General features: G+C 42.7%; 1 protein-coding gene across 2 annotated transcripts in view; it reads right to left on the reverse strand.

The window, feature by feature from the left end:
- Positions 1–3,652: 3,652 nt before the first annotated feature.
- Positions 3,653–19,896, reverse strand: part of AK9 (adenylate kinase 9) — an 83,062-nt gene continuing 66,818 nt past the window's right edge. For both annotated transcript variants that reach the window (XM_069974826.1, XM_069974825.1), the window contains exons 31-39: positions 19,521–19,722; positions 17,715–17,861; positions 16,979–17,199; positions 14,767–14,963; positions 13,140–13,309; positions 11,813–11,911; positions 10,467–10,569; positions 7,378–7,492; positions 3,653–3,935 (exon numbers count right to left, since the gene is read on the reverse strand). In XM_069974826.1, coding sequence (XP_069830927.1) covers positions 3,733–3,935; positions 7,378–7,492; positions 10,467–10,569; positions 11,813–11,911; positions 13,140–13,309; positions 14,767–14,963; positions 16,979–17,199; positions 17,715–17,861; positions 19,521–19,722 — 1,457 coding nt within the window. In that variant the 3' untranslated portion in view covers positions 3,653–3,732. The remainder of the gene's footprint in view (positions 3,936–7,377; positions 7,493–10,466; positions 10,570–11,812; positions 11,912–13,139; positions 13,310–14,766; positions 14,964–16,978; positions 17,200–17,714; positions 17,862–19,520; positions 19,723–19,896) is intronic.

Raw genomic sequence — 19,896 nt, forward strand, 5'->3', positions numbered from 1 at the left:
AAGCCATACTCACCTGGCTTGAGCTCTGCAGCTCTTAAAGGACAAGTGCCATGAAAAACTTTTTCCCAGTAATTGAAGCACATTACAAAGTTATATAACTGTGTAATATGCTTCAATCACCTATCTGCCTCCCTTCCCTGTCTTTTCCCCCCTCCACCCCCCACCAGGAAGTGTCCTAACTCACACAGACCTAATTACTGTGGTCACCGTCACCAAGCTCTTCTCTCAGCTCCTTCTCCTGTTACACTAGCCTCCCCCCTCCCCTGCTTTGTCAGGTGACTCAGCTTGATCAGCTCCGATTGGCTGAACAACTGCAAGCCATCACTTACACAGACCTGATTACTGTCGTCACTGTCACCAGGCAGCTCCTTCTTGTGAGGATGAGTCATCAGCAGGAGGGCTGCTCTAGGTCCTGTTACACCAGCCTCCCCCTCCCCCTCCTTGTCAGGTGACTTTGCTTGCTCAGCTTATCTTCTCTAGTGACATGACTCCTTCACTGAGTCCATGGCAGCAGGAGAGAGGGTATGAGGGGAGCTGCCTATCTGCCAGAGTCAGTCGGAGGGAAGATAAGCAAGTGAGATGTGACAAGTGATGGCTTGCAGTTGTTCAGCCAATCGGAGCTGATCAAGCTGAGTCACCTGACAAGGCAGGGGAGGGGGGAGGCTAGTGTAACAGGAGAAGGAGCTGAGAGAAGAGCTTGGTGATGGTGACGACAGTAATTAGGTCTGTGTGAGTCAGGACACTTCCTGGTGGGGGGTGGAGGGGGGAAAAGACAGGGAAGGGAGGCAGATAGGTGATTGAAGCATATTACACAGTTATATAACTTTGTAATGTGCTTCAATTACTGGGAAAAAGTTTTTCATGGCACTTGTCCTTTAAGAGTCTTTTCTCCCTGCTCTGTAAGCACACTAGTGAAGTAACTCGTACGCCGTAGCACTTAGGGAGGACGTGGCCTCTTGTGGCTGGAGGCAGAGTGTGGTTAGAAGGGTAGTACGTTAATGGCTTCTTGCTATGTCATCACAGCGCCTAATTTAAAGGACAACTCCAGTGGGACCCCCCCCAAAGAAAAAAACACAGACACACACAGACACCATACTCACCATCCCTCCGGTGACGATCGCCACTCCATTTGCCCGCCGTCCGCCGTCCAGTGATGTCTCTGACTTCCGGGTCCTGGGGATGGAAAAGGCTGCCAGTGCGCTTGCGCATCGGCAGCCTTTTCATTGGCTGGAGCGCATCACATGGCTTCCAGCATCCTAAGCCAATCAGGGCTGAGCAAGCTGGAAGCCATGTGATGCGCTCCAGCCAATGAAAAGGCTGCTGGTGCGCATGTGCACCAGCAGCCTTTTCTGTCCCATTCACTCTCTATGAAGACGCCGAGGAGGAAGAAGACCCGGACCGCCCCCCAGCTCTGACGTCGTCGTCACCAGATGCCGCCCGGGAGAAGAGGACCGTGACGATCGTAATAGGTAATGTATATATTCTTTAACTTCCGGGCGGGGGGGTCGGGGGTCCGAAAGTGGGGGAAGGGGGCCAGACCGGGTATTTAACCACATTACAAAGTTATATAACTTTGTAATGTGTGTTAAATAAGCTAAAAAATTTTTTCGTGGGAGTTGTCCTTTAACTGCAAGTACTCATCAGGAGCCATTTGCAGCACCCAGGAGGCCCAGTCAGCCATCAGGTGCTGCAAGTGTTGCCCATTAGAGGACCTTTTCTCACACCACCCACCTTGACAACAAAACATGGTGGTGTTGGCCTGCAACTTTATCTGTCCCTACCCTCACTTTCTTAGAAGTACACATCATCCACATCTGCTCTCCTTCCAGCCTCCAAAATTATCTACCGAGGCCTACACAAGGCCTTGCTAACAGCTGTTTGACCAGTTCACTACCTGGCTACTACATTAGCTCTATCCACACATCATCACCATCATTGTGGAAGACTTTAGAGGGGTTGTCCAGCGAAAATCAACTGACATCAGAAAGTTATATAGATTTGTAATTTACTTCTATTAAAAAATCTCAAGTCTTCACATACTTATTAGCTACTGTATGTCCTGCAGGAAATGTTTTGTTTTCAGTCTGACAGTGCTCTCTGCTGCTACCTCTGGCCGAGACAGGAACTGTCCAGAACAAGAGAGGTTTCCTATGGGGATTGATATAAAACCCAGACAGAGTTCCTGTCTCTGCCAGAGATGTCAGCAGAGAGCAGTGTGTCAGACTGAAAATAAAACAACATTTCCAGCATGACATATAGTAGATAATACGTAGGGGAAGACTTTACATTTTTTAATAAAAGTAAATCACAAATCTATATACTGTATTTTCCGGCGTATAAGACGACTTTTTAACCCCGAAAAATCATATTTATGCCGGGTATGGTCGCCCCATACGGTGGGGGGGGCTCAAAAATGGCCCGCATCCCCACCGTATGGGGCGATCATTTGAGAAAAACGAACAGTTAACTCACCCGGGCCCGTTCCCGGCCTCCGCGCGTCTTCTTCTCAGGTCCCGTTCCCCGGCGCAGACAGTGTGATGTACCCTGGATGCGCCGGAGCCTCCCGAAGCCTCTGTCATTCTTCCGAAGCTCTCCCGAGCAGCCGAGCGTCTCTGATTAGACGCTCGGCTCCTTGGGAGGGCTTCAGGCAGCCACACTGCCTGCTTCGGGAAACGGCATCGGAGAAGACGACGAGCGGGGGCCGGGAACGGGCCCGGGTAAGTTAACTGTTTGTTATTTTATTCATTTAGCTGCAGTTAACCCCTGCCTGACCGTAGCAGCGCTGCGGTCAGGCAGGGGTTAACATTTTTCCGGTGTATAAGGCGAATCCCTGACAATCTGATTGAAAGTCAGGGGTCGTCTTATACGCCCAGTCGCCTTATACGCCGGAAATTACGGTAACTTTCTGATATCAGTTAATTTGAAAGAAAAAGATTTTTGCTGGACAACCCCTTTAAAAAAGCAGTTCAGTTTTGTTTTTTTTCGCCCCCCGGGTAGCCGCTGTCATGTATACTTACAGAAGATGATCGGTGTCCCGCGGCGTAGCTCCGGTCCCGTCCCGCGGTGCCGTTCAAATCGGGCGCGCGCTCACTTCCGCCGGCGCTGTGACTCCTCTTCTTGGCCTTGTAATTTGAACGCCGGAAGTCACGCGCTTCCATAGCGAATGCATGGAAGCAAGTGACTTCCGGCGTATAATCACTGGTCAGAGAAGAGGACTCGCAGCAGCCGGCGGAAGTGAGCGCGCCCAATTTGAACGGCACCGCGGGACAGGAACTGACCTACGGGAACGGAAAACTGTAGGTCACGTAAAGGAGGTCTTACTTTCAGGATTTAAAGGGGAATTCCACTTAAACAAACCTTTTCATATGTTGCTGCCCATGGTGAGACTAACAATTCATTCCATACTTGTTATTATCTATCTCCTTGTTATTGTACTTGTTATTGGTATTATCTCCTGTTCTGAGCTGCTGCTTTCCGCTGAAGGCACAAAAATCTTTGTGTGAGCCTTTCTCTCCCTCTCACCCCTCACTTCTGAGACAGCTGATGCCTTAGTGGTTCACAGCTGTTTTGTCGGTACGATAGGCAGTTGGTTTTAATGTAATGTTTGATAAAGTAAGAGTATATTTCAAACTTCAGAAAAAAGCAAATGTCATATATTACTTCATATTTTTATTATTTAACATATACATGAAAAACTGATTACATATACATTTTCGTGTATGTGGGTATCTGTTAAATACATGTTGGATCCACATTTCTTAGTGAAAGAAAAGACTGCATTTTGAAGTCAAAGTCAACAGGTCTCCTCTGAGGTTCTCTGTATTTGCGAGTCATCTTGTTTCCAAGGTAAGTAATGAGTTCACAGTGCTCCACAAATTGTTCCATTTTCTTCTTGTATTTCTTCCGTATATAATCTGAGTTCCGGGGATTGTATGCTGGAAAATTACAGGTTGAATTACCAGCAAGCAATGTTGAAGACATAATAAGAGTGTAAAATATATTTAATACCATCAGAAATAACATTAAGGTTCTGAAGCTACTCTGATGTGTTCCATTTTCTGTCATGCCTTATGGAAATGAATTGACAACCGGGTGTTAACATTTACATTTCCCTTGTCAATTAAATGTGTCCTTGCATAGTATGACACCATCTTATCAGTGCACACAGTCCAAGTACAAGGGGTATAATAACATCCAGTATTTAAAGGAGAAGTCCGGCCAAGTACTTTTTTTTTTTTTAAAGGCAGGGGAAGACTGTAATAACCAGTCCTCACTTACTTCTCCCTGTGCCTGCCAACCGCCACGTGAATCGCCCTGGGACCCCCTCCCGGCTTCCTGTTTTAATGCCCAGCCAATCAGTGTGTTGCCCAGGCGCAGCCACTGATTGGCTGGGTGGCAGAGCAGGAAGCCGGGACCCCATGCAGCAAGGAGATAGGTAATGTATACTGACAGCGGGAGCCGATGAAAGGGTTAAGGGGGAGGCTGAATTACATACTTACAGCGGTCTTTCAGACTGCTGTGAGTATGTATTTACAGGGACCTGCCAGGAACTTACCTCATAGCGGATCTCTGTGCAAAACTCGGAGCGAGATTTCCACTGCAAGTCGTCCTGTATGAACCCCCCCTTAAGCAGACAAGCCAGGACAGATGACAAATTTTCATTTACCCCTGAAGATACCATGACGTACTAGTACATCATGGAATGTCTTACATGAAAGTATCATGATGCAAAGGTAGGTCAAGATGATCACACTGGAAAAGGAGGTACCTACGCGATCAATAGCATGAGCTTAGCAGTAATTGATGAACAAATGAAGTTGAGCAGATTTTTTTTTTTGCGACCCCCAAAATGGTGTATTTGAAAAATTCAACTCGTTTTGCAAAAAAACCCCAAAACAGATATACAGTGGTACCTTGGTTTAAGAGTAACTTAGATTAAGAGCGTTTTGCAAGAAGAGCTCACAGTTTTTCAAAATTGTAACTTGGTTTAAGAGCATTGCTTTGGTTTAGGAGCTCCCTGTACTGGGTGGGAGGGGGAGTGGGGGAGGGGCATGGTCTGCATAGCGGTGTCTACAGCACTGTACTCTGACCCAGGAAGTCTCCCTCACCTTCCAAATCATAGCAGATCCTGAAGTGGATCAGGTTGGGGCCTGCTTCAGGGGACAAGACTGTGGAGGTAATCTCTTCATAGCTGTAACCCCTTTCACCCTGAACAGAGAGTGCTGCATTTATGTTGCCACATCTGCCCTGCTCATTCCTTCATGCTCCCTGTAGTCTCTATCAGCCCTTGTGTTTCCCATCCTCTCCATTCCTGCTATAATGTGCCTGCACTCACACTCAGCTATACACACTGCTGCTATAATGTGTGTGCACTCACACTCAGCTATACACACTGCTGCTATAATCTGCCTGCACTTACACTCAGTCATTCAAACTGATGTATATAAAGTGTCTGTCTTTGTCCTCCTGTACAGCTCTGTGATTCTCACTTCCTGATTGGTCCATGCTGAACACACATTGCTTCCCCATTGCTGTCATGTGACCACACAGACCTCTGACAGCAGCCCTGCTTCTCTATTCTAGCCTGTTGTACTACACTACTGCATTATAGGGATCTGCAGTTCCATTCTGTATCTACAAACTGCTGCTGTTTTTCAGGTTTATGCAGTTACTATACATTATACTTCACATGCTGATTGCTATACTGTACAGTAACTTATAATATCACATATTCAGCTCTTTCTCATTGTTTGTTACATCTGTTCTACATGTAATTTAGAATAAATAAAAATCATTATTTCTGGGTTGTGGGACCAAGTGTCTGTATATCAGTGATTTCTTATGGGAAAATTTGCTTTGGTTTAACAGTGGATTTGGATTACAAGCACAGTCTCGGAACGAATAATGCTCTTAATCCAAGGCACCACTGTATGTATATATGCCAAGGTTAAAATGTTATGGCTCTTACAGTGTGATTGTGACAAGCAAAAAAAAAAAAAACCTTGGTTCTTAAGGCTATGTTCACACTACGTAAAACTACGGTCGTAGTTCTCGCCGCAGAACTACGGCCGTAGTTTTCAGGGGTGGAACATAGCCTTTTTTTCAATGGGATTCCGGACGGAGCGTACACACATCGTATGCGCTCCGGCCGGGATCCCATGCGGCGCCGGAAAAAACTGACATGTCAGTTTTCTGCGGCTGGAATTCAGTGAATTCCGGCCGCGGAAAGACCTGTCAGCTCCGGCCGCTCGCTTCAGTGTGGGCTATGGGAAGCTCTGATGCGGGCGCGCGCTGATGCGCCCGCATCAGAGCTCCGCGGCCGGAAGGATCACCCGGCCGTTACTTAAGTACCCGGCCGGGGTCATGGAACGGCCGGTTGTTCACGTAGTGTGAACATAGCCTAAGGGACAAAATAAGGCAGGCATTAAGGAGGTATTCCCACCTCAACTAACATAAAAGGGCTTGTCAAGAGAAATATTTTTGTAAATAGTTACATTTAGCAAACTTGCCTCCGTCTCCTAATACATGGCTCTTTCCCTCCTTTTCTTGACAGATTGTTGTCTATGTTACCGACCACCACTCTGCTCTAAAAGCAGTGATCTGAATGCTGTATATAGTTATAGATATAGTATACATAGTAACAATGAAGAATTTTGCAACAAGCAATGTTGAAATCAAGCAGTGTCTCAAATGCAGCTAAGCCCGCTGGCCGCCTGTAGAGGGAGGAAGTCACCGTGCAGGAGCTCAGGGGCTACTCTCATTCTCCTCCTCCACAAGACTGATGGACTGCCGGTGGTATTAAGGGGGATGCACTTGGTTGATGCTGTTGGTGTATTCAAAGTGACCCACTCTCTGTGCCAGTGACATCCTCCCTCTCCAGGCGACCGGCATGTCTCCTATTCAGCTGAGCACACTGGCTGCCTGGAGGAGGAGGACATCACTGTGCAGGAGCTTAGGGTCTCCATTTGCTAAGGGTACCCCGAAATGCCTGGTTCTCTGGCTACCGCCCATTAGTTGGGAGCTAGAATTCCTATCATTATGGAGGGAATCCCCACTCTTTTACAGTAAGTAGTGGTGCACGATGCACTGCTACTTACTGTTAGCCTTTACACTCTGTGGGCCGGGGTGCTGTGCACCTGACCCATGTAGTGTAAAAAACATTTAAATACATTTACATTGCTCCCTTTGGGAACACACAGCTCGGTTCTCAAACTGTTCGGTTCTGGAACGGCCTTCCGTAACCAACTGTGTTTGAGAACAGAGGTATTACTGTATAACTAGTTTAGTTGCGATGGGGATACCCCTTTAAGGGGTTAACAATCATGTAGATCCTGTATACTGTATATCCAACTTTTAATTTTTTTGTTTTGTTCTTACCTTTTAGGTGATAGGCAATATACAGCAAAGCAGATCGTTTTGCACTTACAAATGGAAACTTTGGCTTTAGACATCCAACATCATTCAGTGCTTTTATTATAGCTGTGGCTGCCCCCTAGATTAAGAAATGCAAATAAGAGTTGACTATCATGTCCGTTCTAAAAGCATCATTTAGGGATAAAAATCTCTGTGACTGATTCCTATAGGAATTGCTAACACTAGCCTTGCAATAATTATTATTCACAAAGTCAAGAACGTGGGTCCTCCTTGTGCCCTGTGTGAATGGAAATGAAGTGCACATGCCTGCCCACTGCTTCATTTACTTGCTATGAGACCTCCGAAGATTGGTCAGGGGACCAGGAACATTTTTGTGATCAAAGGGGGCCCTAGTGGACTGATGTCCATTGATTACATACTTATCATCCATCCTGGCAATACGTTTTAATCTTGGGGTAATCTCTTAAAAGCGAATGTACCACTAGGTACATTGCTTTGTGTTTACATGAACAGACTGGGGTGTCCATGCCTGTGCCGCAGTCCTCTTTTTGAACCGCCGGTCTATTCCAGAGAACTGTGGGTGGGCCAATCCGCCCACCAGTGTGTCGAAACCCCCTCCCCTCTGTGATGTGGCTCCATTAGAATCAATGGAGCTGCGTCACAAAGGGGAGATCGTCACACCGGGGGCCGGCAGGCGCGCCCCCAGTGCTTCATGCCGCGCCAGAGCTCGGTAATAGACTGGTGCGTGTGTGGGAACTGAGCGGCTCTTCAGAAAAAGGACTGCAGCAATGGCATCCCCCTTCTGCCGCCGATCTGTTCATGTAGAAAACACAAAGCGATATATCACTTTAAATAGGCACTAATTTTTCAACAAACTTTTCAGCTGTCCTGTGTGTACATGAAGAGCAGTAATATCTGGCCATTATATAAATGTATATTATGGCAAATATAATAGCAATTATCACCACTTTTCATCTCAATATCATAGAGTGTAAGCTGTCAGTGAATCACTGGGGGAAATATATCACACTTAATACGAGGTGCTGCAGCCTCTTTGTGTGTCTCTCACTGCCTCTGGAAATTAACCAAACCCTCAGGCCACAAGGCCCGGAGTACAAGACCCATTTATACAGAAACCCACCGCATAAATATAACTTTTAATCTTGTGCTGATAAAATGTACGAGCAGTATTAATTCATAACCCTGACAGTAGTGTGAGCAGTACTCCGGACTCACTTGGTATAATCTCACTGCCCTGTCTCAATCTGCAGCTAAATCCCCCTCCCGCTCTAATGTCTATAGAGTTCTATGGGCAGCGGGAAACCAGAGCTGATCTGCCTCCAGGTGAATTTTCTAGCAATTATGTGAGAGTGAATTATGAGTTTTAGAGGAAGTGAAGAGTTATGGTACTTTTACACGGAGCGATAATTCGCCCGATCGCACGATTAACGATTTTGAATGAACGATTTTTTTTTTATAACGATCAGCATTTAGACGGAACGATACATCGTACGGAAAATTCGCTATGCGATCGTTTAAGCCTATCTCACACATAGGTGAAATTGCTGAAAGACTGTTTACACTGAACGATCTGCGAATTTTTTGCGAACGATCAACAATGATTTGAGAACATGTTGAAAGATCAAAATGAACGATTTTTTGCTCGTCGTTTGAGCGTTCGCTGCGTTTACACGTACGATTATCGTTCGAATTTGACCGTTATCGTGCAAAAACGAACGATCAATCGTTCCGTGTAAAAGGACCATAAGGGGAAGTTAATATTGATTTAGGCAAAGTTGACAACACTCATCAGTGGATCTGCACTGCAGAAGGAGGAAGAGGGTCACAGTTCCAATTTTAGAATAAGGGAATTTTTTAAACATAATTTATAGTAGGTATGATTAGAGCGAGTAAAGACAAGGGGGAAATATCTGCCAGAGATTTTGTGGAAAACTCACATTAAGATTGCTGCAGCAAACCCTACTAAATTCATTACATTCAGACCCTTTTGGGCATCCGTTCTCTTCTGCCTTATCGGAACTATTCCTTTTCAAAAATAACACCTCACCCCTTGCACACCACTGTATTGATCACCTGGAACTCAAGTTATGGCCACCACACAATTCAGGCAATAAAGCAAAAGTATTTTTATGTGGATTTAGTATCATAAAAGTTTTTTTCAAGAGTTGCAATACAGAAAAATACATTGCAATATGCAGCCTGAAATACAGTGTCTGTAATTCCTCAAAGGGGTTATCCAGTGCTACAAAAACACGGCCACTTTCTTTCAGAGACAACACGACTCTTGTCTCCAGTTCAGGTGCGGTTTGCAATTAAGCTCTATTCACTTCAATGGAACTGAGCAGCAAAACCTCGCCCAAGAGTGGGGCTGTCTCTGGAAGAAAGTGGCCATGTTTTTGTAGCGCTGGATTACCACATTAAAGTGTTTTTCTCCATTAGACAATCCTTAATTGTTAGAAGGGTCACTTGACAGTAAGCTGATCACAAAGTTTCCCCTAGTATTTAGCTGTAGGTAATAGAGATGAGTAAACCTCAAATACACTCAGGTTCGTCCAAACCCCAACTCTCAGCTTCTGAATATTGGTGACTGGAGAAGTTGGATGCAGCCCTAGGGAGTCCTGGACAACATGGATACAGCCTATGGCCGCATCCATGTATTCCAGACAGCCTTAGGGCTGCATCCAACTTCTTCAGCCACCGGTAATCAAATGCTGAGAGTTCGGATTCGGACGAACCTGAGGCTCGCTCATCTCTATTACCTACACTAAAGTGCTAGCGTGCTCGAAGTACGCTCATCTCTAGTAGGTAAGCATACAAGTATGTGTTCAAGCTGCCTGCAGCAACACCACAGAGGAAAACTAAGCATGACACAGTGCCCATTTAAATCAAATGCATTAGGATGCTAAATGAATTAGGATTCTAATAAAACAATGTAAACAGCGAAAATTCCCTAATATATTGTCACAGATAACCTCTTTAATGTGACAATATGTACTTAAGATATTTTAGTAATTGCATTTCCATCACATATAGGTTGTCTTAAAATGCATAGTATACTGTATGCTGTTGACCTGTTCTAGGTATCCAGTTAAAGGCAGAGATGTCAGCATTATTGGTTCCATCTTTGGAGGCAGTTTGGATGGAAGTTTATGGTTCCAATATCTTTCTGGAAGTCTAGGGGAAAAAAAATAGCTCATTATTTTTGAGGCATTTGAAGGAGTGAATAGAGCTGTAGTCAACAGGGAATTAAGGGTCCCCTTTCTCCAGATTGTGGGGGCCCCAGTGGTCCCCCTCCCCCTTCTATTTAAAAATCTCAATTCTTCCAGTACTTATCAGCTGTTGTATGTTCTGCTGGAAGCAGTGTTTTCTTTCCAGTCTGACACAGTGCTCTCTACTGCCATCTCTGTCCATGACAGAAACTATCCAGAGCAGCAGCAAATCCCATAGAAAACCTTTACTGCTTTGGACAGTTCCTGCCTGGACAGAGGTGGCAGCAGAGCGCACTGTGAAAGGGTTGGTTCACATTGAGGAATTCTCGCAGGTTAAACTCTGGGGAATTCCGCCTGCTGTACGCGCTCACAGACTCGTGCCTTTCAATTCTTTCGGCGGAATGCGGAATCAGCTGGCACATAGAATGGTGTCTATGGAGCCGGCGGAAAGGCGCGGCCGTGCGCGCGTACAGCCGACGGAATTCCGCAAAATTTATCTGCGAGAATTCCTCAGTGTGAACCCACCCTCAGACTGGAAAGAATAGGCCACTTCCTGCAGGACATACAGCAGTTCATAAGTACTGGAATACTTGAGATTTTTTTTTTAAATAGAAGTGAATTACAAATTTATATAACTTTCTGCCACATCCCCCCCCCCCCGAGTAACCCTTTAAAAGCAACTTCTGAAGAGCTGTACTGGTATGACAAATGGTAAAATGATGTAAGTCACTGTAGTAAAAACAGCACATTTGTTCTCCTTTATATATATGTATGTGGTACACATCTGACACAGTCTTTGCTTTGTGTCACCATCCCTTTAAGGTCCCCTGAACCCACACATTACATCAGAAAACACTGACTTCTTCAGGCTCCTTTTTATCTGCTCTTATAAAGCAGATTAGTGGACAGATCCTCATACCAGAATTTGTCAACTCCAGTCCTTAACTGACTCCATGTATAGATCATGTTTTCCATAGAGAGAACACTAGTAGCAATGTGAAGGTGGACCTGAGTATGAGATCTGCACATTTACGGGAGGTGGCCCTAACTCTAGTGATGTGGGTAATTACATATCCTCACATTACATTAGGCAATGATACTTTAGCTATTAAGGGTAATTTTTTTTTATTCTAAAAGGCTGAAAAAGAAAGACATCTATCATCATTGCTTTGAAAGGGAATGTTCAATGGAAATCATTATTCAATTACCTCATAAACCTTTGTAACTTTTCTTCACTTTCAAAAATATATATTTTATCTCTGTACTCCACAGCATTTTCAATATGTCCAGAAACAAGAGCTTCATACCTGAAATACATATCAGCAGATATAGTCATGCAACAGAAGAAAGCTGCTGCCCTACTATGCACATGGTCATTGTATATACATTTAGGAGAACCCTGATTGTGTTATTGTCTTTCATTTTTCAAGAACATTTTGCCAGAGAAACCTTTATCACCTATAGAAATACACTGTCCTCTGCAAATTATAAATATTATATTATAACATATTATATATATAACATATCTGCTTTGAAAGGCCCAATCTACCTTGTCTTAGAGGTGATCCACAGCATTATCATTTGAGGTTGGTGAAGGCCAAAGAAGAAAAGACAAATAGGGGGAATAAATAAAAAATGTCTGGCTTCCCAATAACAGCCAATCACTGCACTCTTTAAGATATGGAAGCTGAGCTCTGATTGGTTGCTGAGGGAAAGCCAGACAGTTTTGCTGCTGGACAGTCTTAACCTTTTTTGTCCTTCCCAATATATTTTCCTTCTATGCTAGAGGAGGGACCACTGATGAAAATTGATTCGCACTGAGCAGAAATGATGGCAACGCGAAGTGGTGGTGCCTTTGGTGGTGGTGTTGTTACAGTATGAGCAGGTGTGTCTAGCCAATACAGAACTGCCCTACACTTTGTGACAGCCCATACTACCTGAATAACATAATTAATCCAGTCATTGTGTCTCTCCATTAACAACACAGGCCTAATCTCATCTTCATCTAGAACAATGCTCCAGCTCACTGAGGTTGCACCATTAGGGAACAGCTACTGAAGACTGGGGGACTTCAACTGGAGTGGCCTGCACTTTCTCCAGACCAGATTTCCATAGAAAACCTATAGGGTCAGCTAAGTCGCTGTGTAGAGGCTCAAAACGCTGTACCCCAGAACTTTAATGACCTGGGGGGCCACCCTTTAAGAAGAGTGGCATGCCAACCTCAGCAGACAATAAGTCGACTTGTGAACAGCATGAGACATTGTTATCAAGCTGTAACTGATGCTCAAGGACTCGTGACAAGTTATTGACACCATGACAGGAGTCGGCCTGATTTTTCTGCCCCTCTTTTGAGTCAAGTGTCTAATTTCCTGGCAGAAAAGTTTCAATCGTGAAAGAGCAGGTGTCGCTAATAAGGTGACCATTCACTGTATGTATGATATGCGGTCTCTAAAACCTTTGCTTGTGTTACTAAAATACAGTATAATGTCTTAGCTGTTAATAAATATCAACCAATACCAACATAAAATGACATACCTCTTTTTTCCATCCACGTAGGTAACTGGACAGTATCCCTTCATCTCTGCATTTTTTGGGAACTTTAATTTCACATCAGCCACTGTTAACCTCTTAGGTAACATTTCAGGTAGCGGCAGTGGACGTGGTGCTAATGGAGGCACATACAGTTCTGGAGCTTGTAGGAAAGCCTGTTAAGCATTTAATTCATAAACTATAAATCTTTGGTGCCATCATGGTGCAGAATTATTTTTATTATGGTCCTGAAGATGTGCTTTTAGTCTGTTTTAAAAATTTGCCCTATTGTTTCTGTATTAAATATATTAGCATGTCACAAGGACAGCTTTGCCATCAATTGATTGGGTTGTAGCCAGGGATGTAGCCAAAGCCATGTTAAATACACCCAAAACACTTTACTTCAGGGGTCAGGAAAGACAGGGCCCATTTGGAAACCTGTACCTTGGGCACCAGCGAATATATTGTTTTTTACATGTATGTGAACAGCTGTATAGACTGGATAGATGACTGAACCACACTTCATTAGGGTTACTTCTATATTCCCATGATCAATACCACATCTTAAAAGTACAGTAACCTACAGTAACATTTACATACAGATCTAGTGACTCCTTAACCCCTTGGTGCAGTATTACATACATGCACATCATGTAAAGTCTTCTGCTTAGGCATTACATGTCACTGGTGTATATCAATACCACATGGGCACAGAAGCTGCTCCTATGCAATCCGCAATGAGAGCCTATAAGTGATTGTCAGCTAGGCTTCCACTATACAAGCTGGGATTAAATGAATTAAGCTAATAAAGTTTAATATAAGAAATAAAAGCATCCCCTCCCCACTGACCAAAATAATTAGGGATGGTCCGAACCCTCCGAGGTTCGGGTTCTTATGAACCCGAACGCTCGGCATCAGATTCCCGCTGTCTGCCCGCTCCGTGGAGCAGGTGGATACAGCAGGAGGACCGCCTGGAAAACTGGGATACAGCCTATGGCTATGGCTGTATCCCAGTTTTCCAGGCGGTCCTCCCGCTGGATCCACCCGCTGCACGGAGTGGGTAGACAGCAAGAGTCATTACCGAGAGTTCGGGTTCGTATGAACCCGAACCGAACTCGGTTCGGACCATCCCTAAAAATAATACATCTAATAAACATTTTTTATTTAAAAATGATATACATTTTTGGTACTTCTACAGCTCTAATGAGACATATATTTATATCACATGGCACCCAACTTAGAAAAAAAAGGTATTAATTAATTATATGCAACCCTTCCGATTAAAAATGAGACCCTCACATACTTACTTTGACTAAATAAAAGTAAAAATTTTATGGCTTTGAAATGAAAAGATAAAAACAAGAAAAATCCTTGGTCATTGGCTGGTTCTTAAGGGGTTAAAAACACGAGTAGAGAGGGTGGACAAACGGGCATCCATCCCTGACATTTGATAGAACTCCACCAAAATAATGATAAGAATAAATTTTATGATAGTTATCTATAAATTCACTATTAATACAATAAATAGTAATTTATAGTAAGTACAGTTTAAGGTACATACCAGTATCTATTATCTAATCATAAGTTATGTTATTATCAGACCTTAAAATTTATGAGAATGATCCAGACTTACGTCAAGCTCCTCTTGTGAAGCCATCTTGTAATAGTGTCCACGGAACTCGGCTGCAAACTGTAGGGATGATGTTGTAGAACAATCGAGGAGCTCTCCCTTTTGTCCCAGACTCACAGGACAGTATTGTCCAAACTCTCCCAACCGAGACAGCAGCTCATGAGGAGTGATGCAGAAGTCAGCGATAGCAGCTGCTTTACCTGCTCAAACCATAATGAAACCAGCTTAGGTTTAGGGGGTTTGACCTGTTATCACTTTAAATTTCACATAAAAATACTGTAATATATCAAAATATTATTTAAATTAAAAAGATAGAGACATAGAGAGCACAGCGGCAATCAAATTATTCTATTGTAACTATAAGGTGTATGTTGTTAATACCACTTTACAGTTTCCATATACTTTCTATATGCTTATAGTCATTCTGTAGATACATTGCATTACTTATGTTCTACAGAATTTGACTTACAGTAGTATTACCCAGAGCAGCATTTACAATTCTGCTTATTTCATATGTTCTTCTGGTTGCAATAAAGAAATTAAAATTCCCTTTTTTCCTTTTTCTTTAAAGTATAACTGTCATTTAATTTTTTATTGCAGAAATCAATAGTACAAGAGATTTTAAGAAACTCTGTAATACGTTTTATTAGGCAAAAAAGTCTCTTTTTTTTAACTCAAATATGTTTCCCAGTCTCTCCACCTCCCCCACTTCTTATCTGTGCATTATCAGGTAAATCCATCTACATTACAAAGGCGCTAAGTGAAGAGGGGTTTGATGAGTCCATTATTATCTATGTAATCTATGTGGGGGGGGGGAGGTGCCGATGGGGATGAGTGCACAGGAAGAACAGACAAGTAGCCTTGCTGTTTGTCCACATAAAATGCTGGATTCAGGGGTCAGTAGGGTCACGGCTTATCATGTTGTTTTGTACAGCCCTGCTTTTCTCCTCTCTGTGCTCCCTCCTTTCAGCCCCTCCCCTCTCCATAGAGCATAAGAGCAGAGGGGGGAGGTAGGAAAACAGCTTTTTAAGTACAGAAATGACAGTTCCGCTTTAAACTTTAAGGAATGGGTGCATCGATAAGTGTGTCAATTGTCCCATTAGCAACCAGCAAAACAGCACCATGATCTACACCAGTACCTGTACACTGAATAGTTTACATTAAATATTTAAAGGTATTAGCAAAGTTACTGAACTTTTTAAGTTGTGTATGTCCATATGCAGTATCTCACAGTGAGTATAACCCTCACATATTTGTAAATGCTTTATTATATCTTTTCATAGGACAACACTGAAGATATGATCCAGTGATACAATGTAGTCAGTGTATAGCTTGTATAACAGTGTATATTTGGTGTGCCCTGAAAATAACTTACTATAAATTACTGTTTGCTATTACTTAATGCAAAATGTTTTCAGAATAAAAGTCTAAACATCATGAACTTCACAGTACAATAATGAAGCTACTGGGACAATATATATATTTTTTATAAAGGTATTGTCTGGTTTAGGAAACAATGTCTCATATACAGTACCCTATTAGAGACCCCAATCATTAGATATAGCCAAGAGAAGCAGTCCACAGTGCGTTTCACTTCCCAGCTCACCACTTGATCAAACCGGACGTGCAGAGCCATACACTTCTCCTGACTATACTCAGCAAACAGTGGGGGTCTCAGCACCCGAACCAAAGAAACCTTTTGACATTTTTGTGTAAAGTCAAAGTTTTTGTGAGAGTAACACTTCAAATGAGTATTCTGACTCAAGGCTACCATGTCATATTTTCCTGGCCTCTTTACAAAATTATAAAAAATCTAAACATACTTACCTAGCCCCAATCCCTCCGCAGCTCATTTTTAGCTCTGTCTGGTCCCATGACCTTCTCTCTTCACCCGGGGGCTGAACCTGAGGACTCGGGGGCCAATTACTGGCCGCAGTGGTGTCCCATCTTAGCCAGAGATTGAGATGGGAAGATCAAGGGAAAGAAAGGAGCTGATGAGGAGCTGTGGGGGATCGAGGATTGATTAAGGATCATTTTTATTTAGCCTAGGGCCAGAATACCCCTTTAAATCTGGCAGTATATAGCACATAATTGAGGTCATTATTCTACAGTAACCCATCTGAAAAAAGACATATAGTATAATATATAATTTATATTATTAAATAAGGCATAATATATATATATATATATATAAAAAGAGACAAATATATCCTACCTTCCTTTATTTTCTCAAGGTAGGTCTGTATTTGATTAATACTTGTACGAACCTCTTCAATAATTTTGTTTGACACCCACCACTTGCTGCGAATTGCATCTACTTCACACCAGTTTTGATGTTGTGTTACATAATAGTCCTTAATACGATTAATCTCCTGCTTATAATTGGAGTTACGCACAGTTAAAATCTGGGCGCTGTCATGCACAGGGTATTGTCTACTGTGGAGAGAAGGTATAGTAAATATAAGAAATTATGAAAACTATAAATTTAAATAACCTCTAAAAAACAGGTAAATAAGATGATATCTAGAAGATGATAATTATCAACGACATTTAGTAGAGATATAAATGCAGCCTCCCCCACTACAGTTTCCTGCTGTGGACTTAAAGTGTACTACACTAAGTGTAGTCTACTTCACTTTAAGTGTAGTCTTAAAGTGTTACTGTCATTGGTAAAGAAAAAAAAAAGAGACGTGAAAAGTTTTTCATTGGTTGTGAGACCTCACACCCATTACTAAAACAAACATGGAGAAGCACTTACCTGAGCCCTGGCTATGTAATAATATTAGCCTATTAGGCCATTCCGGTCATGTGACACAGAGCTAGGAGAGAATGAGCTGAGTTCTCCTGGTTCATTTTCCTGATTGGTCCAGCTCTGAACACTCAGACCCCAACCAATAAAAATGTTTGATATGTCACTATGTGCCCATTTAATAAGCCTTTTTCTTGGGTACCTTTTTGCATCCTTTTTGTCTTGCAGTCCTCTTTCTAAAACGTCTTTCAATGGTAGTTCTAACTCAAAGATTTTTATTGGTATTATGCTGCATGCTTTTAGAAGATCTGCTTGTTGTTTTGTTGCAGGATATCCATCGAAAACAACTCTGCAAATAAATATAATTTTGATGACGTTCTTATTAACAAAATTTATAACACATTTGGGCTGATCTACTAACATTCCATCAACTTTAAGCTGTTGGTTGTGTCTGGTCTTTCACACCAAATTCATTAATGTAGTGCATGCCCTTAGTAAATCTGAAAGGTTTTTAACAGGACAAAAATAAAACCCGACCATCCCGCCACACTAGAAGTGGCTGTTTTTTAGAAATTATGGGTTGCTTAGTAAATATGTCGGTTGTGGCGGGTTTTAAAGGACACACTCATGACACAGCTACAGCGTGCCCACAAGCTTTGGTCTTTCTCTGTATAAATTCTCTCTTTCCGTATAAAGTCTTCCTTTCTTAATAAATTGTTTAGTGGTGTTCTTTCTAGTAAATGACTTCTAATGTTTAGCCGAAAGTTCTGGTTTGGCAACGTTTGTCCAAACCCGAATGCTCTGCATTTGACTAACAGAATCTGGAGAAGTTGGATGCAGCTCTAGGATTGCCAGGAAAACATGGATACAGCCTAAGGCTGGGTTCACACTATGTATATTTCAGGCAGTATTTGGTCCTCATGTCAGGTCCTCATAGCAACCAAAACCAGGAGTGGATTGAAAACACAGAAAGGATCTGTTCACACAATGTTGAAATTGAGTGGATGGCCGCCATATAACAGTAAATAACGGCCATTATTTCAATACCACAGCCGTTGTTTTAAAATAACAGCAAATATTTGCCATTAAATGATGGCCATCCACTCAATTACAACATTATGTGAACAGAGCCTTTCTGTGTTTTCAATCCACTCCTGGTTTTGGTTGCTATACAGCCTCACAAATACAGCCTCAAATATACAAAGTGTGAACCCAGCCTATGGCTGTATTTATGTTTTCCAGTACTCCCTAGGGGGGCATCCAACTTCTCCAGAGAGTCAAAGGTTTGGACAAACATTGCCGAACCCACATTTTCTACAAGTTCGCTCAACACTAGTGATTGCTATAAAACTCTGCTCTATAAAAGTCTGCTCTAGGAACCATGGCACTGTTAGGGTGTGCTCACATATGTCCAAAAGCTGGCATAGTTGCTATCCATTGTGCAGGTACTGGATCCCAGAAAAATAATTGAATTACATATTTGAGCTGGCAAAACCATGCCAGAGGATAACTATGATGGATGGTCAATGGACTGATGCCATGATCCCTTTTTACTCTATGGGACAATGCATAGCATGCCAGATACATAACATCCAACTAGTTGCATCCGGCTTTCCCATCTGGGACAGCTATGTAAGACTGGACATCTGTGAACCCAGGCTTGCTTGATACAAACTCCCTGATACCAACAATTTATTACTTACCTTAAAATATTTTTTCCCCTGGACCTTAATCACAGTGCCCTAACCCTGGCAATGAGATGTGTATGTCTTGTGGTAATTTTTAGGCAGCCACTCTCCCTATACAATGGCCGCTCATTTCCAGCTTTGAGCCTATATCATGTATAGAAAGCTATCAATCAGCACTGAGTGAGTAACTGCACTTGATTCAGGATGCAGAAATAAATGCTGGTTTCATAAGATCAGCTGACCTAAAGATGAACAAACAAACTCTATACCAAGCATTGTGGGCTTTTATACTAGGTCTTTTTCTTTAAACTGTTACCTACCCTGTTGTATTGCAGGTGAGATCCATCATGGCTATTTCTAAACACCTTATTGCCAGATCATCAGGTACAACGTTTCCCTTTTCCAGATGACACTTTATGTCCAATGCAAGTTCCGTGTTAGGTTGGTTTTCCAGCACAGAACGTATGGCATCTCCTATGGACAGGCGTTGTAATCCATACATGCTTGTGAACATCTTGGCAACTGAAATATTGTAGAAAATATATTTATAGTTTGTAGTCATGATGCTTTGTTAAAAGGGTACTTCAGGGAAAAAAATTCAGATCAACTGGTGTCAAAAAGTTATGTAGATTTGCAATTTACTTCCATTTAAAAATCTCAAGTCTTCCAGTACTTATCAGCTGCTGGCTATCCTGC

The sequence above is a fragment of the Dendropsophus ebraccatus genome, chromosome 6, assembly GCF_027789765.1.
Source record: "Dendropsophus ebraccatus isolate aDenEbr1 chromosome 6, aDenEbr1.pat, whole genome shotgun sequence".
Classification (NCBI taxonomy): domain Eukaryota; kingdom Metazoa; phylum Chordata; class Amphibia; order Anura; family Hylidae; genus Dendropsophus; species Dendropsophus ebraccatus.